Source organism: Thunnus thynnus, chromosome 6 (genome assembly GCF_963924715.1).
Source record: "Thunnus thynnus chromosome 6, fThuThy2.1, whole genome shotgun sequence".
Classification (NCBI taxonomy): Eukaryota; Metazoa; Chordata; class Actinopteri; order Scombriformes; family Scombridae; genus Thunnus; species Thunnus thynnus.
The window spans coordinates 30,977,970-31,002,586 of record NC_089522.1 but is presented as its reverse complement, the minus strand read 5'-3'; the positions used below and the strand labels follow the sequence as shown (position 1 = coordinate 31,002,586).

The following is a 24,617-nucleotide window of genomic DNA, read 5'->3' as shown; positions in this document are numbered from 1 at the left end:
CCCCCCACAGTAACGTGCATGCAGTTGTAGATTATTATTATTATTATTATTATGTTGTGCTGAAATCATCGAACCAATCAAATTTGCGTTTGTGCATGTTCTAACCTCTTTGGAGTCGTGCAGCATGGACAGCAAATCGTTGACCTGGGCTACGTCATCTTCAGCCATTTGTAGCTGATCGGTCACCTCCTTCTGCTTGGACAACAAGTCTTCTACCCTCCTCTGGGAAAGAAAGAGAGTCAATATCATTTAAGAATCGGTGTCTTCTTCTTCTTCTAGGTTGTTCTTGTCGGTTTCCAAACTCACCTTGTTGTCCTCCAACGTTTTCTCGTTGATATTGTTGATCTCTGCGGCTCTGGCGGTTTTGTTCACGGCTTCGTTCAGAGCGTCTCGGAGGTCCATCATTTGAGAGTGGAGGCGGTTCAAACGGTCTTTGATGGCTTTGACCACGTCATCATTTCCTGCCTGACGACCCACCAACTCTTTGTTAACACGATCCAACACTAGCAAGAGAGAAAAGGAGACACGGCTTGAGGAAGAGATCACATTCACAGCTTTGGTTTTGCTCTCTTGGGTCGAACTGCTGCAAAAAATGGAAAACTTGACTTTGTGTCATTTTTGTATTTGAGTTTAGATGTTAAAATACATTAAAACCACATTTTTGGGATAGTTTTATGCAGCTTCAAGTGAGAACGTCATGTTTGTTTTGCTTTTTAAAAACTGTGAAACATGAAGAAGTAGAGAGAAGAAAGAGCACTTAATGCAACTATAGTCAAAGTAAAATAGAAACAGACATTTAGATTACAGTAATAGTGCAACAGTTGAGAGGTATTGTCCTTGGGGAATTTGACCTACATGATAAAATATAATTACTTGACAAAATTATATCATATATCATATAATCAATAAAAGGCTGAAATATGTTGTAAAAGGTTTCACTCTCATTTCTCAACCAATATGTAATAGTGTTACACAGTTTTTGGATTCCTGTAAACTTTGCATTGTCACAACGTCTCAGGTTTAAATCGGTGAAGTTAACTCGCAGGCAAATTTCAGGGTTCACTGGGAAATTAATCTCATGGATTTTTGATAAAATATTTGCACGTATTCTTCCAAAAACTGTATATTTTGGGGCAAGAAGCAGGAATGTTCCTTCATTTAAAGCCACATCTAAAGCAGACAGCTTTGAGTTATGATCTTATTTATTTATTTATTGGGATCATGTACAGTATTAAACATAAATGTTATATTTCGATGGCCGAAGAGCAAAACCTCCTAGTTTAAAAAATGCACTTTTTTGAGAAAACTTGTTTAAAAAAAACTTGCAGAATGTTATTTGTTAAGGATACCCAATATATGATACACTGTTTTTGGACTATATTACTATATTATGTGGTATGTGGTTACAGCATGTTTGTATGGGTATTACAGTATTGTTAACACATAATATAGTGATATATTCCAAAAACAGTGTATTATGTGTTGGGTATCCTTAACAAATAACATTCTGCAAGAAAACAGCAAGTTTTTATTACTTTTCTCAAAAAAAAGTTAAAGCTGATGTAAAACAATTGGTCGACACCCCAAACTAGTAATTTTTTGTGTAAACAAATGTGCTCTTGTTCAGGTAAAACAAAAGAATATTCGTCATCTTACATTTTTGATCTATTTAAAGACCAATTTTGTCTACTTTCCTCTTTTTGCTGCAACTGCGAATCTGTTCTGTAAAAGTGTTCCTGATGAGATGAGATCAGTCTAGGTTTAATATTCTATGTTTATAAGGGTTATAAAACTGAAAACAGAAGGATAAATGTACAGGAGGAATCATAACATGTCCATACAGCAGGTGATTTGTGGATGTACGTGTTTCTCCGAGCGAATAAACTCACGTTTCTCGGCCTCCGTCTTCTCTTTATCAGCCAGTTTCTTCTGTCCCACGCAGCTCCTGAACCTCATCTCCCTCAGCATGGCCTGCACCTCCCTCATCATCCTCTCCCTGTCACCGTCGTCCTGATTCGAGTCTGTGTCGTTCAGTGACGACCTGTTCGCCATATGCATGATGTCTGCAGAGGGATGGGAGCATCACAGTCAGTCAATCAATCAATCAATCAATCGGTCAGCGTTTGTAAATTAACCTTCTTTTCAATGGATGGAAATTACAAAAAAAGCAGCTTAGATGAGCTTCTGACATTGTACACATCAAAATGTTATCAATAATTTAAAGAACAAGTATCCTGGTTGATCTTAGGCAATATATTATTTTAAAGCAGACGTTCAGATCTTTGGTTTGAAGAAAGAAATCATGCATAAACTGTTTCAAACTTTTAAACTCAAAATGTTTAGTTTTTTGTATTGTAAGTGTGATTTTACCTCATAGTTACATATCAAAAACCTTGCATGTATGGGAAAAATTCCTCATCCAAGCCTTTTCATGATATCGGTGATGTATTATATTGTATTATTATAATGTTTTTAGTCATATCTGATGCTCTGACCTACCGTTTATATCCTTTGTCATGTTGTTGATGAAGGACAGCAGGTCTTGCGCCCTCTGGTGTGTGTTAGTGGTACTGTCACGCAGCTCACCCACTCTGTCTGACGTCGCTTTTGTCTGAAAACACCAAAACAGCACTTTAAGTTTTCAATAACAACAGACACATTTACGACATCTTCATTTCACATTTCATGGTGGCGTTAATGTTCCTAATAGAGGGTGAAGGTGGATTTACGGCGGAAAATGTTCCTTGTGTTTATCCTGGTGGTGAGCATGTGGGTAAAATTAATATCCCAATAATTATTAAAGCAGTATCTCATACAGTATGTTAAAAGTTAAAGGTTATATTGTGTTTTCTAAAACACTAAAATAAAAAGACAACATATTCTCAAGTATTTATGATCTCATACAGATATTAATGAATCTATTATTCATTTAAAAGGTAAGAATTACTAACCATAATATCTTGAGGAGAAGAAGAAGAATATAATCAACAATAATATTCAATTATTAATTCAAATAGCCCTACAATTCACATTTTAGTGAATAGTGTGTGTGTGTGTGTGTGTGTGTGTGTGTGTGTGTGTGTGTGTGTGTGTGTGTGTGTGTTGGTGACATCAGTGATCACACACCTTGTTCTGCAGTTCATCAATGTCAGCGTTGATGTTCATAATATCAGAATCCAGCAAGTCGGCGCGGCTCCTGCTGTCATCCAGTGTACTGTTGTAGTTCTCTATGGCCCGCTGGAATCATGGGAAAATTAGTTTATTAGAATAGCTGCTTACAATATGGCACCAACATAAACATCACTACAGCTGCATCATTAGCGTGTAGTGTGTGTGTGTGTGTGTGTGTATGTGTGTGTGTGGACTCACAGCGATTTCCTCCATAGATTTGTTGAGATTGTCCAGCTGAGCCCAGACGATAGAGCTGGCGTTCAGATTGGTCAGCTGACCGGCTACTGAGCGGAAGTCGTCGTTCATCTTGTCCAGATCCTCCAACAGGACGACGACGCAGCTGTCACACACTGCAAAAGTAACACACACATTTAATTCCATTCCTACACATCACTTTCTAGGAAATTGTTCAGTTCTTGTTGGAAGTTTGATGGTTTATTATTGATTATTTTCTCACTTTCAAACATATTTAGATTTTCCCCTCAGTTGCTGTCATCACGTGTGTGTGTGTGTGTGTGTGTGTGTTTGAGTGTTTTACGTACGTTCACAGTGCATGCCGTGATGGTGTTCTGTAGGTACGCTGTATTTGTTTGAGCAGGTGTCACACTGTTTTCCCGTCATCCCGTCAGGACAGCGACACTCTCCCGTCCGGGGGTCACAGCGACCTCCTCTACAGTCGCACTCTGGAGGAGCAAAAACACGTCGACATGAACAAACAGTTTGAGTAAATAAAAGTAGCCACTGTGAATCAAGCTACATGAAAGCTACATTAAAGCTGTCGGTGTTCACACAGCCCCTGGGGTTTGCATCTGAATATGAAATGAGTAAACTTTAATAACTCTAATATATTGGCTGCATTTGGAATTTGGACCATGTAGGCTCGTTTTTTAAGCACACAAACTGTGGTCTGATTAACTTTACAAAAATATTTTACTAAGTGCTTTAACAAACAAAATAAATAAAAAACATTATTGTTTAATAGCACAGAATTTGCACAAAAATGAAATGAAATAAAAATAATATGAACAGAGGTTAAAAATATCATCACGTATAGCCTGAGCAGACATTTAAAAGCTACTACATTTCACTCGAAATAGAAGTTTATTGCTCTTTTGTTCTTATTACACCTGGCGATATTTTGCATAAACTTATGGCACTGGATGAACACCTCTTTAACATATTTCTGGCATCACACTAAAAAGCTGCAGGCAAACCCTTCAAAAAATAAACTGTATGGTGAAACTGATCTTTACCTTAAGACGACGATATGATTAACATGTAAAATACAGGAGAAAATGGACTGAAAGACCCTTTTTCTTTATAAGTATCCTGCTGTCCATGTCAACTAACTCTTTTTGTCTGTATCTGTATTAATAAAAATAAAGTGGCAAAAAAAAAAGTAAACAGAGATGCACGATGTTAAAGAAATATATGTTAACGTGTCTCTGTATGTCACGTATTCACTCACTCTTGCATCCGTTGGGTCCGTAGTCCCAGTATCCAGGAGCGCACTGTCTGCAGTTGGGTCCGTTGACTCCGGGCTGACAGGCGCACTGACCGTTCCGAGGGTCACACGGCTGGACGAGAGCCGCCGAGGCGTCGCAGTCACACTGACGACAGCCGGAGCACGAGTCGAAGCCGAAGGAACCGTCCTGACGAACAACAGCGCGACAGATTCAGGCGTGAGGCTTAATTGTAGCAACATTTACTTCCAGTGAAGAAGACACAATTTAAAGCACCTGTGTATCAGGTTTTATTTACATTTCATATATTTCAGATTGTAGCTTGCTAGAGGGAACATTTTGGTTCGGTTTGTCTGTTTCTTTAAACCAACATAACTGCAGACAACACTGGAAAGACACCTTTACACAAACAGATACGTTTATCATCTGTATCACCCTATTTGAGATATTTGTGTTCTGATGCAACTTTGCAAAAAACAAGAAGCTTCTTACTGTTTTCTGTGTTGTTTCTTAATAAATAAGAATTAATTATATTTTCAGTTTTGGAATTTATAATCCGCATTGAGGATAAATTACCTCACAACGGTCGCAGCGCGGTCCGGTGACTCCTGGTTTACAGCGACACTGTCCAGTCTGAGGGTCACATGACTCGGTACCACATGGAGAACAACTGCATCCTGTGAGACAAAAAGAAAAACACACACACAGCTCTTTAAAATGATAATAAATCTTTTTCAAACTTTATCTGTAAGCTCGCATTAATCAGAGTCCTTATTTCATCACTGACTATTATTCTTGTTAAATAAAAGCTCAAATAATCATAATGTGATCAAATGAACACGTTTGCAGCTGAGTGACTTGTTTCTGCTCTGCGGGGGAGACTGAACCGGACTCACTGGTGCAGTTTTTGGCGTTGATGGCGTCTCCGTAGTAACCGGGAGCGCAGATGTCACAGTGAGGCCCGGCCGTGTTGTGCATGCAGCTCAGACACTCGCCGGTCAGCGGGTGACAGTCTGTGAACAGCATGTTTGGGTCGGTGTTGCCGTGGCAATGGCACGGCTGGCACCTGCTGCCGAGCACCATGGGGTTGCCATAGTAACCGGGGGCACACCTGTGTAAGAGGGCAGTAGTTAATTCATCTGCGGCACACGGTGTTTATGTAGGTTTACTTTTATCCTGTTTAAGGTTTGTTTACATCTTACTTATACAGTATATTTTAGTGTTTTTAGTGCTTCAACTTTATGTTTTGTGTCCTGTTTCAAGTTTGTTTATTTTTGTGTTTGTTGTATGTTATGTTCATGGTTTTAACCTTTGCTTTTGCTGTGTTAGTTTTCTTGGTGAATATGTGCAAAGTGTGTTATATGTAGGTCGTTTATATGAAGGAATAAAAGCAGACGAAGGTAACTATTGTAGTGCGCTTAAAAAATAATCTTTCTTGAACTCTATATACTAGAACAAATAGGTATAAATTATTTAAAAAATAAACAAACATACAAACAAACAAATAACAGATGACAGGCAACGAGCACAAAAACAAAACTTTTTCAACTCTGTAACTTTTACAAACCATCTTTAAGAGGCAGCAAAAACGTACTTCAACACATACTGTATAAGGAACTACTGACCTTTAAAAGGGAGTTTTATTAATTTATATTGTTGAGAACAAACCTAAACTGTGTTGAGGAGGCTGTTTACCTTTCACAGTTTGGTCCAGCATAACCCGGCATACACAGACACTGCATCCTGTCCTGTTTCTGCACACAACCTTCTGCAAAACTACACAGAGAGAGAGAGAGAAATGAGGAGTTATTGACACATATATAGTCCAGTAAAAAGGACTGTCAGAAGAGTGATTGTTACTGTAACGCTGATGACACAAATTGTGAGACGACAGGAGGATGAAGAGAGAAGAGAGATGATTGTCAGGTGTCAGGAGAAAGAGGGATCTGGAGAAGATGAGAGAAGTAATAAAGAGGAAGACTAGAAGAGAGGGTGAAATGTACTGACTTGTTGGACTGGACTCTCAGTGGGCAGGGACAACTGGAGCATGAAACCGCCTGTCCGTCCAGACTGTTGTTGCCAAGGAAACCGCCCTGGCATTTCTCACAGTGGTCGCCAGCTGTGTTGTGCTGGCAGTTCTGATGGACAGAGACAAACAAACAAAAAGACAAAAAGACGAGTGAGCAATCTATAAACAACATGTTAGGTGAAGGACACAACGTTTATGTTTGTGTCAATTATTGTCAACAAGACAGAAGAGTTAAAAGATTTTCACCAGACAGATTCCAGATCCATCCAGACACTGGTCAGAGTGTCCGTTACAGTTACAGGGAACACATTTCCCCAAAAACAGGCCGATAGTGTCTCTGTAGAAACCTGGAGCACATTTCTATAGAGAGGAGAGGAGAGGAGAGGAGATATTTTTTTAAGTAACCAATATACAAACAAACAAAATTTTGCAGAGGAAACATACAGTAAAACTAATCATTTAAATACGATCAATAACATAACAAGTCAACTGATCACTCTAACAACTGATTTAGTCCCTCACCTGACACGAGTCTCCCAGGTAATTGGCGGGACACATGCAGATCTCCACATTGTTGGCATGGCGACCGGTGGGCAAGTTTTCGGCGCTCTCCAGCACGGCGCCGCGGAGCGACACGGAGTGAGCCACCTGAGAGTGAAGGGCTCGGATCTGCAGAGACTCCAGACCGACCAGAACCATCATCAGCTCCTCACGTGACACGGAGTTACCGGTCTGAGCATGACGGAAACTTCCCTGTGAGGAGGAGGAGGAGGAGGAGGAGGAGGAAGAAGGAGAGACGAGGAAGATATATTGAAGATATTTATCGCCCCTTTAATATCTGTGGTCTCTGATTTACAGGAGTTTTGCATCAAAATGATCAAATACCTTAATTTGACAGGTATTTCAAAATAAGATACACCCATCTTGTTATTATTATTATATATATTATATTAATTTTATTGGTCGTGACTGAAACTTCTACTTTTGTGTGTTTTGTTTATTTGTTATTGTGGGTAATTTATTGTGGTCGGTCGCAGGAATATATAAGGTGAAAAATACATCTGAGTCACATGACTAATTGTCACAGTCTTCAAGTATTATATACGTATTTATCACACCTGTGAGTACTCAGCAGTTGTACTGAGCGAACCTGAAGAAGCTACAGGTGAAAACACGTTGTTCACTCTTAATAAAGTCACAGTAAAGTCATCACAGTGTGCAGTGGTGGTTAATTTTGATTTTCATGTTTATATAAAGCTTTTGAAGATTATTATTATTATTAAGGGGCTGGTCAGAAGGGATCAGAAAAGGAGGAGGAAGTTTTTCTATTTGACCCTTTTGAAGAAGAAACAGTCGTCTTAACTTTTCTCATCCCAGATTTTTATTTTCTTTAATTCTCTGCTTGTGAGATTTATTGTAAAAAAACAATAACAAAAATAAAAACAACAAAAGATCAAATAGTTAGATGAAAAAAAGGCAGCTCCGTCTCTGTTTCAGTGCTTCATTTTCCTCATCAAAATCTACTAGTAGCCAATAAGTCCATTTTTAGACACATAACAGATTTTGACATTAATATGGATTCAACCTGATCTTTCTTACTTAACCATCCTAACAATAAGAATACTTTATGTTCAGTAATGTACATATGATCAACATAATAACTCAGAATCTCTGTTTGCTTTGCCCTTCAGTAACAAAAAATTTAATCACCAAACAAGCAGTTTGTCAAGCCGGTATGAAGCATCTCATCTTAGGGGTCTTGTATATTAATATATATAAAGCTGCATTATGCAATATTAGCAGCTCTAGATGGCAGTGGGAGACTGAAGTTTAAAGAACAAACATATATAACCTGAGGTCACCAAACTGCAAAAACTTACATAACCAATAATAGTTACTGTAAGTTGAGAGGATTTCCCTCCGGTGCTTAACACCAAACAAAAATGATAATGATATTTGAGAAAAGGTCAAATCCGACATGTTGATACCCGTCTGCTTGATACAAATTTCTCCCATAAACCTCCCGACTCCCGTAGCTTCAACGACACACAGCCCGTAAAGGTGAATTTACCTCAACCATGTGAGCTATTCCCAGGTGAGGCTCTTCAGGTGTGGAGTATTCTCTCTCCATGAACACCAGGGTCATCTGGTTCCCCTGCAGGAGGAAATATCATATCTTTTATATCACATGAAACGTTTTTTGTTCGGTTATATGTTAATAATGACAAAGATCGGTGTGTTTTTTTCTACAGTTGTTTTGGTGTAAAACTACACTGAAGTGGTAAACGTGCGTTTCTTTCTATGCATGTGTGTGTGTGTGTGTGTTTTGTACCTTGAGAATGATGTCAGGCCTGGAGGCTTCTGCAGGCAGAGACAATACATCACCTCTCATGACCTGAGTTTGGAGACGATACCTCAGATAACCTCCATAGGATGAAACCTGGGGGAAACAGGGCAGTTTTAGTACATATGAAGATGAAGATGCACACATACAAGATATCAGAATTAACAGCAATGAGACAGACAGTATAAATTGAATACAGCATAACATAGCAAGACAGAGCTTTAAGACAACAATGGATTACATTCAGACTGTACGGTCTGGAAGGAACATGATACAAGGCCCTCTCTGTTTTATCTGTGAGAGATAAAATGCCTTTGTTTCTATGGTAACCATGCAGGTTTTGGGCAAAGCTGGCTGACATCTGAAGCCGGTTTATAGAGCGTAAATAACTCTGTGATTTAAATCAGACTGATGCGTCTAGACGAGACACCGATCTGTATCCAAACACCTCGTCTGAGCCTCTGGATCAGCGATGATCAGCGGGATACGCTGTGTGTGATGTAGGTGTGTGTGTGTGTGTGTGTGTGTGTGTGTGTGTGTGATGTGTAGTAGTGACCAAGTCCTCGTTTGTATCTCTCATGTTTGATCATTATGTTTGAATCACAGCTTGAAGGCACATTTATTAGAGATATTTGTTTATTTTCAATTATTTTATTTATTTTCTTACATAATAACACTTCTATATTTGTCTTGTGTTGCATAAAACAAGCAAGAAAACTTCCAATAACAAGAAAATAGTCTAAATTTGGAGAACTAGAACTGTGTTGAATGTAACATAAAGAATCAATGTAGTTGTATTTATACCATTTTTTACTCGAGATTAGAAAACATGTAACATTTAAGAGGTTTGGCTTGTTTTGTTAAAGGACTCGTTTGACATTTATTTGCGTTCTTGATGAGAGTTAGTTGTGCAGACTGAAACCACTCTCTGATTCCTCTGTCAAACTGTCTCCGGGGGCCAGAAGTTTAGTTTAACATAAAAAAATGGAAACAGAAGGAAACAGCTCGCCTGGCTCTGTTTAAAGGTTATAAAATCCACCTACCAGCAACTCTACAGCTCACTAACTAACATGTTATATGTTGTTTGTTTAATCTGTCCAATTCTGGTTTTACGGGGGGGGGTTACATATATGGGGCGGCGGCCGTGGCGGCTCAGGAGGTGGAGCGGGTCGTCCACCAATCAGAAGGTTGGCGGTTCGATCCCTCGAAGTGTCCTTTGGTAAAATACTGAACCCAAATTGGTTGCACCAGCACCCTGAGTGGTAGGTTGCTGCCATCAGTATGTGAGTGTGAATGGATGAGTGAACAACAGTAAAAACATTGTAAAGCACTATAAATATGCAGCCATTTTAATTTTACATATATGTGCTGGACCAGACTAGTTTATGCTAAACTAAGTCAACCGTTTCCTGGTTGTATCTTCATATTTAATGGACAAATGAGAGTCAATCTTCTCATCTAACTCTAAAGGCAGCGAATAAGCCTGTTTCCTAAAATCGAACTGTTCCTTTAACCAAAAGAAGGGTTTTGTAGAAATAATCCTGAAGATAAGGAATAAAAATGTATTGTTTTGATTGTAGCTACTGACAGTCAGATATTGCATCAGTAGCAGAATTGCAACATTTCTAACCGTTCCCACCCCGATGGAAAACAGCGGAAACAATATTTTTGATACGAATGGACAGAAATATGATTGAAGATTCTTGAAATGCCTTCAAAGCTGTGAAATTATCTCTGAAAAAAGGGATTCATTCATCTCTCAGACAAGCAGAAACTTATCTTTGTGACTCAACTGTAATAAAAACATGAGAGGTACAAACCAGCACTAACTGCAGCCCCCCGTTGTATCTTATCTGCAGTTTGGTGTTGAATCGCTGTGCCGGGTTTTATCTGACTTCTTGTTTTTCACCTTTAACCCCTCTAACTTCTGTTTTCAAACTTTTTTTTTACAGATACATACATTTTCTTTCTTTCCTTATTCTAATAGAGTCCAGTGCATTTGACACATTTAGTGCCTCAAGACCAAAAATATTATAACTGTGAGCAGAAAATTAAAGATGCACCATCAATCCAAGCTTTGTCAAACTGAACCGTGTTGTCTGTCTTTTTATTTTTCATCTTCACCTGTCTCTGCAGAAACACCCCCCCTCGTCTTCACCCTCATCACCAGCAGCTTTGACATTCATAAGCAACATCCTCAGTGAGTCTTTGCTGAGTAAATACAGATCCATCAGATAAACAAACTAACCACCATGTTAAGAGTATTTCGATAAAGGCAAAGAGCCACTTAGAGCTTAGAAACTTTTAGCAAAAGACAAATCTAGTTTTCCTGGTCATGCAACCCGTTTTTACTACCACTGAGGTTGTTGATATTTGATGGAAATATCTCATCTATGTGCTGAACGCGGTCTCTGAAGAGCAACAATCCTCTCATAAAGATCTTGCTTAAATTAAAGACAGGAAAGATAACTTCACTTCAGCTCTTGCAGCTTGTTCTCACATATTTTTAACCATTATGTGTTGAGCACAAGAGCACAAATATGACATTTTCATGTTTTGATGGTGTGAAAAGTTTGGTTTAGATGATTGAGAGTAATTTTCATCACGATCAGAGTGAAGTGTTGGTTATTGTTACATCAGAAAAGCTTTGATACGTCACGTTGCGTCTCCTCATCTTTGTTCTTATGTTTTATTGTTCTGTTTTTGGTGCAACATCACCAAAAAAATACAGGTATTTGCATATTTTGCTCATGACTGCTTCAGTATTCCTCAGATTTTCATTGTACCTTTGGGTCAAAATGTAACCGTCATGGCCGCCAGCAGACATGACTTACCTTGTCTCCCAGGTAAGTCTTCGGTGCGTGCCAGTGGAGGTCTTGGTAGACATCGGGTACATCGCTGAGGTCGGCCTCTACGAGGTCCTGACCGGGATACACTATCACCGGTACTTCCTGTTTGTCAGCTCCGAGCAACACCCAGCCCTCCATGTTCATGATCTACAGGAGAGAAAAGGTATCATCATAACACGACTATTAGAATATATTAACTTTAGTCATTCTGGATGAAAATGTTGCAGTGATAACTAGCAAGAATTTAAGAGATGTGGCAAAACGTTCAACATCACCACAAGAGTATTAACCACCACTCATAATATTAACTGGTAACGAATAGAGCTGAAACAATTAAACAGTCAATTAATGATTAGTCAATCAACAGAAAATAATCACCAACGTAGTAATCAGCAACGCTAACAATCGATTAATAATTTAGAGCAAAAATGCCAAATATTTGCTTGTTTAAGCTTCTTCATTTTGAGGATTTTCTGCTTTTTTTTCCATTTTATATCAATGTAAATTCCTCAAACATTCCTAGTAGGAACAATATTTTAGCATCTTTAGGGAGTCTCCGACTGAGAGGAACTACATGTGAAGTACAAGTTTAACACAATCTTCGATCTTGTAAAACATAATAACTATTTCTTGACAGTACAGACTTTGAATCAAGCCTCTTTCTCTCTATGCTGCAGCAGGACGACTATAACAAGTTCAACACCTAACAACAGAATTCCCAGATTTGGATCAATACCAGTTTAGTACGATGTTGTTTTTTGGAGAAACACAGACTGTATAAACCTCTGCGGATGATAGAAGAGTTTAAAACCAACAAACACGGATACCTCGGTGCGTCTTTTGTCAGAGCTGCGACAGCGGTCCGTGGCTCCGAAGCAGAAGCAGCTGGTGCAGCCCTTCGGGTTGGTCGGGTCCAAGTGGAACGTACCGACTCTGCACTGGTCGCAGCGAGAACCCTGGACGTTCTCCTACGGGTGAAAGAACACACACACAGCGGGTCAGAAAACACAAAAGTGGGTTCAGGAGGACAGAAGCGTGTGTGTGTGTGTGTGTGTGTGTGTGTGTGTGTGTGTCCCACCTTGCAGAGACATTGTCCCGTGAAGGAGTTGCACACTTCCTCTTCGGTTCCTGCCTCGTTGCAGTCGCATGGCCTGCAGTTGGGATAACCATAGAAACCGGGGGCGCAGCGGTCGCACTGACGGCCGACGATGTTGTTCCTACATCTGGAAATCAATAAACAACTGTTAATCCAACTTTAAGAGTCACTTTTAAAGGTCAATTGATCAAATATACTGTACACGTCTTCTTTTTATGTGCTCAAAAGTATCTAAATCTTGCAGAAGATGAAAGTTTTATTGCTTCCCATCATCAACTATAAATGAAATATTTTGACGTGTTTAAAGGAGGCACTGCCGGCTACTTGCAGCATATATGCAACTGTGTGCTGAGAGCCTTTAGGCAGAGAAAATACTTTCAGCTTTACATCCTTATCTTGTCCAGACAGAGCTGATGCATTCCTCCATGTGTGTGTGTTTGTGTTTCACTTTGAGTGTGCGTGTGAGAGAAAGAGAGAGAGAGAAATGGGTGATGATAGTGATTCAAGATATTTTGAATGCCTTAATGCATACAGCGTGGCAAAACATGGACAGACAGACGTGAAGAGAGGAGGTCAAAAGAGAGGCGGAGGACAGGAAAAACGGAAAAAAGTCGGCAGATGGAGGAGAAGACAGATGTATAGAGAGAAATATAGAAATATAAAATCTGCAAATGGAGAAAGAGCATCTTCCTGAGGCCAAGCAGAGTGTAATCAAAAGACAGTTAAAGTCTTTTTAGCATCAGATTCCCTCTTTGTGTCTCCACAGACACGGGTGTTTTCCTGCTCAGCTGCAGCGCAAAGAGGGAATTTGATACTAAAATGACTGTAATTTTAAAAGATATCAACTTGATTTCATTAATTTGAATGGCTGAAGCTTCATATTACAGATTACAGCAAGAAAAACATGTGTCAGCGTTCATTTGTGAAGCTGTCCTTTAAAAGACCCTGTCAAACTACAGTTTGATGATCAGAAGAAGAAAGGTCAATGACGGCCAGTAGCAGAGAACTGATGTCTGTTCCGGTCAGAGCACAGTGAGAGATAGTTCGGTGTGGTCATAGTGACACAAGATGGCAAAACTACCTCAAACGGAGCCCACTTTCACGTTATAAAGATAAAAGACAGAACGACAGAGGAGGAGAGAAAGCTGCTGTGTTGCTGACTGACTGAGAGCTTTAAAAGTTTTAAAACCTGCAGCTTCTACAGACAAGAGTTGGCAAGTACAGCTGGCCGAACACACAGGCAATCAATCCTAGTGGAAGAGTCTGAGCCAAAATCATGTCAGGAGACAAAACAGCCAAAAAAAAAAGAAAAGAGCTCCCATTTTAAAGTATTTCCAAACTGTGGCTCGACATTTGAGAGTCGAGCTTGCTGAACCAATAATTGTGTTATCTACTTTACAATAGTTGTAAAGTAATAAATGATTAAACTAAGAGGAAGCAAGAGGAAACTACATTTATTGTTTTGATTGTTTTAATGTTTGAACGTGGGTCTGCTTCTGCTTGAGCCAATCAATAATTCCTTTGTTTCCTCTTGTCGTACCTGCACTGTCCGCTGAGTGTGTCACAGCTGACGTCGGGGTTGGTGATACCGGGCCGAGAGCAGTTGCAGACCTCGCACCCAACCACCGGGTGACAGCCGAACGTCTGGGGCTCACACTGGGTGCAGTCAGGGCGGAGAGTCCTCGGAGGGCAGATACAGTCACCGGTCACCGGTTCACACAACCTGGTACCACAGTCGCAGGCTGAAGGAGAGACGAGGAGGGATTAATACAATATCCATCAAAGGTGAAATACAGTCCTTTGTTGTAAGGAAGGAGGAAGAAAAAGACGTGTGACTAGACGTATTTATTTGTCATTTAAGCGTCCGATCAGACACTCACGTCTGCAGTTGGGGAATCCCCAGTAGCCCGTGGCGCACATTGAGCAGTCTCGGCCGATGACGTGCGGCCTGCAGCGGCACTGACCGCCGAACTGCTCACAGGTGTCGCTCTCGGCTCCGACCTCGTGGCAGGCGCAGGGCATCGCCCCGTTGTTGAAGAAGGCCGACAGAGAAACAGCCGAGCTGAGGCAGAACGGAGAGGCGGTGGAAGGACTGGAGGGATGTGAGAGGAGAGAGAAAAGATCAGATAGATGTGGAGGAACAAGATTTTAGTGCCGGTCTATTACCATGCTTGATTATGAGTGATGTATTACTATTTTCAGTAATAAATCACTCTTTAAACATTCAATTTTTTGGCCACTTTGGCAGCAGAAACTAGTTGATAGGTTGAACTTGTTAGCAAAAGCTTCCTCTCCTGCTGTGATACTGACTTGATGTAGAAGCTGTTTTGTCCGCAGTTGCTGATGAAGTCGTAAGATTTATCCAGAGGTTCTTCATTCAGGTAGCTGGAGCTGTAGCTGTTCTCAGGAACAACCAGCACGTAATCCTGCAAAGACACAGAACGTCAGATACAACCAGAAGAGAAGAAGAAGAAGAAGAAGAGGAAGAAGAGAGGAAGGGACGCCCGTAAAAGACAACAAGATACAAACTTCCAACTAGAAAAAAAACAGCATCAGCATGGAGATATCTGCTGTAATTTCCTAACAAGGTTGTATTCATTTAACGTAAATATTTATAAAAGAATAAAGTGATCAAAACCCCGTATGTATGTAAGTATTTGGTGGATTTCTCATATACAGTATTTTAAACGTTATGATGTTTGCTTTCTTAATAAAAAAAGACACTACATCATATATAAGTCTAGAAATGAGAATGTGATGATAATTTCTTTTACATTTTGTGTATTTATCTGTTTTTCTCACTTCGGTATTATCTCATTCCTTTTTTGTGTTTTTCTAAAACACTCGTAGGACAGAAAAATCTTAAAAAATGTGTCGGACACAATTAAAGGACTTCACATGCCAATTAAATGTATAAAATCTGATCAGTAGTAAACAAAGTAAAATGAAAACATTAGTCATTGTGTCCTGGCGGCTTCAAATGACATGAAACACTGTACACTTCAGAGTCAGTGCTAATGCTAATGCTAATGCTAATGCATGGTTTATCCCTTCAGGACCTGAATGCAGCAATAACACCAGAGAAATGGAAAAACTACACAACATGTTGGGCTTTTATAGTGAAACTGATTGTAAAAAAACACTTTATTTTTCAATTCAGACAGATGAAAACCTAAAAATATCTTAAGTATCACAAGTATGGCGATGAAACAGCGAGAAGAAGAGCACAATAGAGTAGAAAACAGAAACACAAACAAAGAGAGGAGAGAACTAAATTTGGGCGGTTAAACTCACCAGCCACAGTGTTTTGCCTGCAGGTATCTGCACTGTGAGGAAGACCTGGTAGTCAGTCACATCCAGAATGATCTGATTCTCAGAGACCAGGACGTTACGGCAGCCGTACGCGTGCGGACAGAAGGAGGCGTTGGCGTGGCCTGATGCAGAAAGTGACAAGAAACACTAGGTGAGTCTGTTTATGAATGATCTTTATTTAAATATTCAATCTACAGACAAAAGAGACAGGTTTGTCTGTAACCCTCAAGTGCTCTTACCCTGCCAGATCCGTCCCCCGTTGATGTAAACCTGCACAGGATAGGAGGGGTGGAGAGGCTGGTGATAGTGGAGGATGAAGACGTAACGCCCCAGGCTGTGGACACGGGTTGAGTACACAGCTGCGTTCTGAATAAGAGGGAGATGGTGATTTTTAGTCGCTAAAAAAATATCCATAATCCAGATTTTTGTTGTTGACCTTCTTTATTTTCAGTCAGGAACCTTCAATAAATCCAAACAATATTTAAAAATGTAACCGTTGCACTTTTAGAGCAGTTTCAGTCGTGTGTTTCTTATTCCTGTAACTGAAGCTCAGTATGAAGGAATGATCTTATTCCTCTGGTGCTGCTCGTACTACCAGATAAGACCAGATGTGGAAATGGTTGAATATTAAGTATCAGTGCAGATTGTAGTTGTCAATAGTCCATTTTTTATAATTCTCAGCTTTCCGAGCATTAAAACCTGCTGGCTATCAGACATTAACATCTGTCTCCTTATATCCATAAACCCTTGCATGTCGGGGTCGTTTCCTGTCGTTGGTTCAGATTTCATATTCAGTCAAAAGCACTGTAGTTCTTTTGGGATCGGACTTACTGCAGCTGCACCTCATTCTAACAACTTCATATACTTTATATTCTTTTGGATGAATTAATCTATGGTAATGGATCATAATTTAATGATTAATGATCATCAGTTTTGCCTTCCATAAAATACAAATAATCAAAAATATCATGAAGTAAACTAACTAACTCATCCTCCATCAGCGTCTCTACCTGCACTGAGTCCAGCCTGACGTGGTCGCTGTTGTCCACTCCGTGAGGAGGTCGGTGTCCTCCCGTCCACACCGGTTCATCGCTCTGGTGGAGGAGCAGAGGAGGAGCTGCGGCAGGAGAGGCCAGGACGGACTCCCGCATGGAGGAGCTCTGGCCTTCCTTCAGGACCAGAGATTCTGACGGGATTTGGAAGCGCGAGGGGACACAGGAGGAACTAGAGAGGGAAGGAAGGAGGGTCGAGAAGGTTTTTTATCAAGCATACTGTTTGAATGTTTATGTAGAACGTTTAAAGTGTGCACAGATATCTGCTGTTACTCCACCTGTCAGGTGAGAACTGTCCGTGAGTGCTGATGCAGTGGACTTTAGGTTCAACATACTCCATGGTGAACTGCTCTTTAGGCACCAGGTAGACTTTGTGCTGAAGACAACAAGAAGAAGAAACACACATGTAAAGTTTATTATGTTTTAAGGGAGACAAATGCAAAAAAATAAGATCACTTCGCAAACAATAACACTTGAAAAATGTTCACAAAGGATCTAAAGCGAGCTCATCATGTGACCGCTACACTCGCTTGAGTCGATCATGTGACTCGGTTGGAATTTTTTTTTTTTACCAGGAAGAAGCTGGCGCGGTCGGAGGTGAGCTGGATCTCAGTGTCAGCGGGGAGAGAGAACAACGCCACTCTGTTCTGTCCGTCGATGGCCACGACTCGACACAGGAAGCTACACACCCACACACACACACACACACACACACACACACACACACACACACACACACACACACACACACACACAGAGTGATTGAGAGTTGTTGACATCCTTAATAAAGCAAAGACAGTAACAGTGAACTGTGAAGCAGCTGAGTCCACACATTACAGGATAATACACACTGAAGAGGGACGGCAGATGAGTTACATCCTCCTGTCAACTCATCATCATCACATTTCTATAGTGTGTCTTCATTTTCAGCAATTATATTACATCATGTCTAACTCTGGTCTCATTTAAAAACAACAGAGATGTAAAATGATGCCTGAAAGCGTGTGGAGAAGGTTTTTTTTACGTCTGTTTTACATTGTGATGTGAGGTAACACAGATGTTATAAAACGTTTTTAATTTTTATGTTTTTTACTTTACTATTTCAGTATCTTCAACTAGGTTACATTTAATGAAACGACGAATGTTTTTTCTCAGCAGTTAGTTTGTCCCTTGGTGAGTTATTCTTTCTTTCTATCATTAAATGACAAAGTTTTCTTCCTCATCTGATTTCATATAATACAATTTGTGACTAATAAAAAACCTGCAGGTCCACCATCATAACTAGAAGCAGTAAAATTGGTGGAAATAAGTGTTTTTTCCCCCCAAAACAGAGCTGATGGCTCTAATGGCTTGGATTTATTCATTTAAAAAATAATTAATAAAAATAGGACAGTAAATTCAACAACAATAGACAGTATGATAAACATCTTTCTCTTCTTTTGTCTCAGGATTTCTGCATTTATTCATGAGATCTGTAAATAAGTGTAATTTTATGGAAAGACTCTGAATCTCAGGATACATCTTCCTCCTACCTGTATTTGCAGTGCGTCAGGATGACGCGGTGTTGATGACTCCGCGCTCCTGGCATGTTGACGGTGACAGACAGAGTTTGTGGCAATTCTTCCTCGCTGGAATATTCCACGACCAGAGCGTAATCACCTGGTGCTGACAGACGTGCTCGCAGCTCGACGCTGATCTGCAGAAAAAATGGAAAGTATATTTATTAAACCTCTGCTCTCTCTCTCATTCTCTCAAAAACCAATATAGTGCATTTTCTAACGCTCTTACATCGTAGCCGCTGCAGACGGCCATGTCAGGATGGCGTGGGGTGACCCTCTCGGTCTGGCAGGGGCGCGGCAGGTGGTTGTCGTTGCGGCAGCTGGCGTCATTGGCAGAGATGGAGGGGAAGGAGTCCAGAGACAGATACCTGTACATCAGACAGCTAGACACACACAGAGAAAGAGACAGCTTAGAGAGGACAGACAGACCAGTCAAACCATTAACCTTTTTTGTTTGTTTTTTTTATAAGCATGTGTCCATCATGAGTCCGACAACGTTATAGGACTGTTTGTCACAAAGAGAAAAAGCCTTACATTGAGGGCACGGTAGAGACATTTTTAATCTGCTAATAGATGGTGATTTTATTCCAAATGACAAGTTGATTTAATTGAAATATATTTGTATGTATATTTACTTCTGGCTGGCGTCAGGCACAGAGCTGTAGGTGCAGGGCTCTGTGACTTTGATCTGCAGGATGGGAGCTTCATAGTAGGCGCTGGGCAGCAGGACCAGGTAATCCTGAAGAACAACAGAATGTATGTTTATGGAAGTTTTAGAGTACAAATTACATCCATTTTGGTCATTATATCGACAAAACATGTATTTTTTCTGGCTTTATGTCACCTGTTACCTGCACACAGTTTGTATGCATTGTACAGTATAAACAGATGTGTAGTGTGTGTGTGTGTGTGTGTGTGTGTGTGTCTCACCAGCAGGATTCCTTCAGCCTCTATAACCACAGTCCAGGTTCCCGGGTTCAGGACGAAGGGCTCCGCGAAGGTGTTCTGGGGAACGTTGACGAAGGTCGGCTCCGTACTGGGAGCAAAGACGATTTGTTTGGACTGTTCTGAACCTTAAAAAACAAACACACACACACACCAGAAATGTATGATGTTAGATATTAAAACTGAAAATGCTATCGCCATGGAGAAGAGAGTTAATACTATAGATGCATGTGAGGAGAGAAAATATGAAAATTGTGCAAAGGAGCATGAATTAACAGCATGAAAATATATCTAAATATTTGAAGAGAAATACTAATGTTTAATAAAAATATAAAAAAAGCATAGATTAGACAAAACTTCAGACAAAAGACACACAAACACTCACACGTTCATCTCCTCCCACAGTCAAAAACTCTCACACTGGTAAACCTGTGATTGGTGGAGACCTACCTCTGCGGTTGACCTGATAGGCTGTTATTTTACCGTTGGAGGTGGCGCCCTCAGAGTTTACATATCTGAGGATGAAACGAGTCAGATAGACGTCTACCTCGTTCAGATAAACCTGAAGCTTCACTGCGGTCTACAAGAGGGTCGAGACCAGAAGAGGAGATGGAAGAGGAGATCGAGACAGAGGAGGATGAAAGGAAAGAAGTGGGAAAGGTAGACGAACACAAATGAAGTAAGGAAGAAAAAGGAGAGAAGTGGGGAGGAGAGTGTAGAGAATAGAACAAAAATCCTTAGTCTCAAATCCCTGAACTGATCTGTGGCCCTGAAGGTTCTGAATGAGAGCAGAGACGCCACCGAGAGCCGTTTAAAGCCACCAACCACCACACACACACATCTCTGCATCATCTGTCTCATCTGACAGATAAGATACAGCAGCGAGGGGATAACGTACAGGAATACAAAGAGGAGAAGAAAGAAGATTTCCACTCAGAAGAAGTAGGACAGTCCATCCATTCCTATTCCAATCCTGGAATAAGCGATAGAAGGCCAGAAAGATTTTTATGTCCCCCGTCCAGCACTTACAGTTACGACAGTAGTAGTTCCAGCCGTCCTCTATGACCGCCACCCTGCCCAGAACATCCGAACCCCCCCAGTTGGCATAGCGAAGCACCACATGGAAGAGGTCTGGAGAGCTGACAGACACCGACACAAACACCTTGGACTGCCAAAAGGACCGGCGGGCGAGACGGAAAGCAGGAGGGGAAAAAGGGATAAAAGACAGAGTAACAGGAAAGAGGAGAGGGGATGATGAAGAGGAAGAGGGATGAGAGAAAGACAGGATGTAGGATGTATGTATTAGGAAGCAGGAGGATGGAGGAGAGGAGAAGGGAGGTGAAGGAAAAAAGAGGTAAGTATTATAAGATATATTATGAGAGGAGGTATAGAGGGTTAAGGAGAGAAAAAGAAGGATGAAGGGGTGTGAAAAGAAGAGGAGAGAGTCAGGGGGGAGAGAGATGTGAAGAAGAGAGAGAATACATGAAGGAGAGCGGGAGGACAACACCGACACAGAAAGAGAAACTAAGCCAAAAGCAAAACACCATCACCACCACCACCAAAAGCAAACCAGAAAACCCACATTTCCACTTAAAAGATTCACTTTCAGCCTAATAACCCCAAAATATTTATCTTTGGATTTCCACTTTTCAGCACACACACATCCATAGAGGTCAACATTCAACACTATTTCCCCCCCAAAAAGATCTATTTTAAAGTTTTAATATCATTAACAGACAAAACAAAATTAATTTCAGAACAATTTCTAGACAAGTAGAATCTGTCTTCCAACTACTACATCCACAGAAGAGTAGTAATATAAATCCTACAGATGTATTTGTGCTGAAATGTAGTTTTACTAAAGAGAAATATCCCTTTAAATGATGCATGCAACATTCAACCATGAAGCAATCTGTCTATTTCATGCAGGAGGAGCATAAATGACGGGCCACAGTCATAATAATATCTCTGTATGCAATGCAGAGTAAATAATTCAGAATAAATTCACATATACTGTTATTGTAAATGAAAAATTATATTAATGTTTTTTTTGCTGTGAGACAATTCTGTGAGATGACAAGAAATATAAACATCTGGAGATTTAGATGGAGTCTATAATTATTTATCAATTCTACATAAATAGTCACATTAGTAAAGTACAATAGTAGACACAAAAAATCTGTATCTTTATCTTTAATCCATTTTATTAACCTATAAGTGTTGGTGAGAGATCAATACTGTGTGGACTAATGGAAAAGGTCAAAGGTGAAAGGTTAAGTTCCTACCTGGATGGGGGACATCTGAGCGTAACCTCTCCAGCTGAAGTCTGGGAACTCCAGACGGTTGTAGCCAAATCTCACCGGTCTGCCGTCCAGCATGGTTCCCTCCTCGATCTCAAACTTCAGATGATGAAGGTCTGGGAAGTAATGATCCGGACGAGGTCTGCAGACAAAGTGATTTAGAAAGTAGGAGATTTAATGCAGAAACATCCTGGTCTGGATTAAATGTCAAGAGGTCTCTAGCAGGTGTGAGATGTTTCTCTTTGATAAAATGTCTTTATTTATTTACTGATAATGCTTCAGATATATCTGAAGCATTATCAGTAAAGGGTTAGGGTCATAATATATATATTATGACCCTAACCCTAACCATAACCCTAACCTTAACCCTAACCATAACCCTATACATTTTACATTTTAATCTAAATAAAGTTAACAATATGAGGTAACATATCTCCTTTTCAGATGCAAACTATTAAGGTTAATTTTTTGCGCTTTTTATTTGTATATAATTTGATGATTTACTGAATTCCTACAGTATTACACTGTATATATTTCTGTATCATTTATCATCCATCACCAGAAAGGGGAAGGAAACAAAAAACAAAAAAAAACCCAAATAAATAAACAAAAACAACTTTTCTACATGTTTATCCTCTGGTAAAACCCAAAAATGTAAATATAGTCAAGAAGCAGCATCTTTTTTTTGTGATATAAGGTAACTGGGACCCTGGGAAATGTAGTCTTGATTACCACTGGGCCACTAATCATCATGATGTTAGCTAACTTGACCTTAATCGTCTTATTATTTAATGCAATTAAACAAAAAATACAAATAAAATTAATAATAATAAAATAAATTCCTTTCAGGTCTGTTTAGCTGCTGTTAAACTCACAGATTACACTTCGGTCCCTCGATGTTGGGTCTGCAGCGACAACGGCCGTTCCTCTCTCCACATGACTGACCTGCTGAACCTCCGATGTCACACTGGCAACCTGGACACACAACACACACACACACATACACACACACACACATTTAAAGTAAGATTAACAAATATAACATGGCAGCATTGAAACATCCAAGCTTTTGTTGTAAAGGGAAACCAAACAATTACTCTAAAGTTTTTATTCACTTTCTAAACTAACACTCACCCTGGCAGCCGAAGTAGTTTTGTTCCTGCAGGTTGTAGTAGCCATCTTTACAGGTAGAGCAGGTTCCACTGCAAGCGTTGGGTTTACAGTGACACTGACCAGTTTCCTGTCACAAACAAGAAAGACATTATTAAGTATTATAACAGGAAGATAACCTGTTGAACCTGCACTGTCACATGGAGACTGATCTTTAAGGCTTTTTATTCTGGTATTAATCACAAAGCATTGAAAATTGAGACAAAATTTCAAAGTTTTTCAAAGTTTCAACACCAAACTCTAATGGCAACAGCATGTGTATCATCCCATAATGCAACCTCATACTTGATTTGTTTTACACACACAGAAAGAGGACACATCCATCAATCCTAGATTTGAATTTCTGTCTTTAAGCGTAAATATCAATATGTTAGCTGCATCACAGCATATTCACTTCCACAGGATGGGACGATAGTATTAATACTGAGGAAAAAACACATCTTTAAAAGTCTAAATATAGACAGGAAGTGCAGTATTAGTCAGAGGAAGGAGTGCAGGTTTAACTTGCTCACCTGTGCACACTCTGCGACACCGCTAACAGTCCCTGCGATGTTACACTCACAGTCTGAAGAAGAAAGCAGACACATGAACAATAGTTAATTTATATGCTCCGTTTACCGCATTATAAACAATCGGACATATGTTCGATGTGTGTTTGTTGTGTATCTTACTGGAGCATCCATCAGGAGTGTCGGGGGAGAGGTTCCAGTACAGAGGTTTACATGTGTCGCAGGCCGGGCCTTCAACATGCCGACGGCACTCACATTGACCCTGAGAGGAAAATAAACCAACAGGTCAGTTCCTACTGTCAGTATAATGGATATTACTGTGCTACAGGAAACATTCCTAAATTCTGTATGTGCAGCATTTACAGAAAACACTATGAAACACTCAAGACATTTTAACAGCAACATGATATGACTGAACTAAAGAATTATAATATCTTTAAAATAGAGGAAATGCTTCAATTTTTTTTTGTAATTTTATATTCACATCAACTCTTATACCATGAATAGCTGTGGACTGTTTGTGTGAAAGAAATGCAATGAGGTTTTAAGGTAAAAATACTGAATGTGTAAAAATCAAACAATATAAAATGTATTCTGTTACAGCTAAATTGCGAATTGGATACAAAATACTTGATTCAGCTCTTTCTGTTGGCATCATTTTGAGTTACGATTAGTTTGTATCATAAATTTGTTTCGGAAATTTTTACCACATACAGTTCAAACAAACAAAAACTCACCACTGGCGGCGGCACCACATACTGAACAGAGCCGGCAGGATGGCAGGTACCAGCTGCAAATGATAAAGAGAAAAAACGATA

The 24,617-nt window shown here is 39.9% G+C and overlaps 1 protein-coding gene across 2 annotated transcripts in view; it reads right to left on the bottom strand.

Annotated features, from left to right (window-relative positions):
• The window catches only part of lama5 (laminin, alpha 5), a 120,876-nt gene that overhangs the window by 16,480 nt on the left and 79,779 nt on the right, over positions 1–24,617 (bottom strand). The window contains exons 17-54 of one of the 2 annotated variants that reach the window (XM_067593339.1): positions 24,537–24,589; positions 23,962–24,061; positions 23,803–23,855; positions 23,255–23,360; positions 22,996–23,095; positions 22,106–22,262; positions 20,271–20,400; positions 19,806–19,948; positions 19,511–19,614; positions 19,105–19,258; positions 18,849–19,012; positions 17,889–17,997; positions 17,595–17,692; positions 17,275–17,488; positions 16,504–16,630; positions 16,247–16,386; positions 15,263–15,378; positions 14,833–15,044; positions 14,493–14,694; positions 12,935–13,079; positions 12,684–12,824; positions 11,842–12,003; positions 8,996–9,103; positions 8,735–8,818; positions 7,186–7,416; positions 6,910–7,023; positions 6,642–6,772; positions 6,330–6,410; positions 5,531–5,745; positions 5,211–5,311; positions 4,640–4,823; positions 3,714–3,854; positions 3,370–3,521; positions 3,127–3,237; positions 2,500–2,611; positions 1,890–2,063; positions 307–503; positions 106–222 (exon numbers count right to left, since the gene is read on the bottom strand). In XM_067593339.1, the coding sequence (XP_067449440.1) occupies positions 106–222; positions 307–503; positions 1,890–2,063; positions 2,500–2,611; positions 3,127–3,237; positions 3,370–3,521; positions 3,714–3,854; positions 4,640–4,823; positions 5,211–5,311; positions 5,531–5,745; positions 6,330–6,410; positions 6,642–6,772; positions 6,910–7,023; positions 7,186–7,416; positions 8,735–8,818; positions 8,996–9,103; positions 11,842–12,003; positions 12,684–12,824; positions 12,935–13,079; positions 14,493–14,694; positions 14,833–15,044; positions 15,263–15,378; positions 16,247–16,386; positions 16,504–16,630; positions 17,275–17,488; positions 17,595–17,692; positions 17,889–17,997; positions 18,849–19,012; positions 19,105–19,258; positions 19,511–19,614; positions 19,806–19,948; positions 20,271–20,400; positions 22,106–22,262; positions 22,996–23,095; positions 23,255–23,360; positions 23,803–23,855; positions 23,962–24,061; positions 24,537–24,589 (5,183 nt within the window). Of the gene's footprint in view, positions 1–105; positions 223–306; positions 504–1,889; positions 2,064–2,499; positions 2,612–3,126; positions 3,238–3,369; positions 3,522–3,713; positions 3,855–4,639; positions 4,824–5,210; positions 5,312–5,530; positions 5,746–6,329; positions 6,411–6,641; positions 6,773–6,909; positions 7,024–7,185; positions 7,417–8,734; positions 8,819–8,995; positions 9,104–11,841; positions 12,004–12,683; positions 12,825–12,934; positions 13,080–14,492; positions 14,695–14,832; positions 15,045–15,262; positions 15,379–16,246; positions 16,387–16,503; positions 16,631–17,274; positions 17,489–17,594; positions 17,693–17,888; positions 17,998–18,848; positions 19,013–19,104; positions 19,259–19,510; positions 19,615–19,805; positions 19,949–20,270; positions 20,401–20,849; positions 20,989–22,105; positions 22,263–22,995; positions 23,096–23,254; positions 23,361–23,802; positions 23,856–23,961; positions 24,062–24,536; positions 24,590–24,617 lie in introns of both variants that reach the window. The other variant, XM_067593338.1, reaches the window with a different exon arrangement.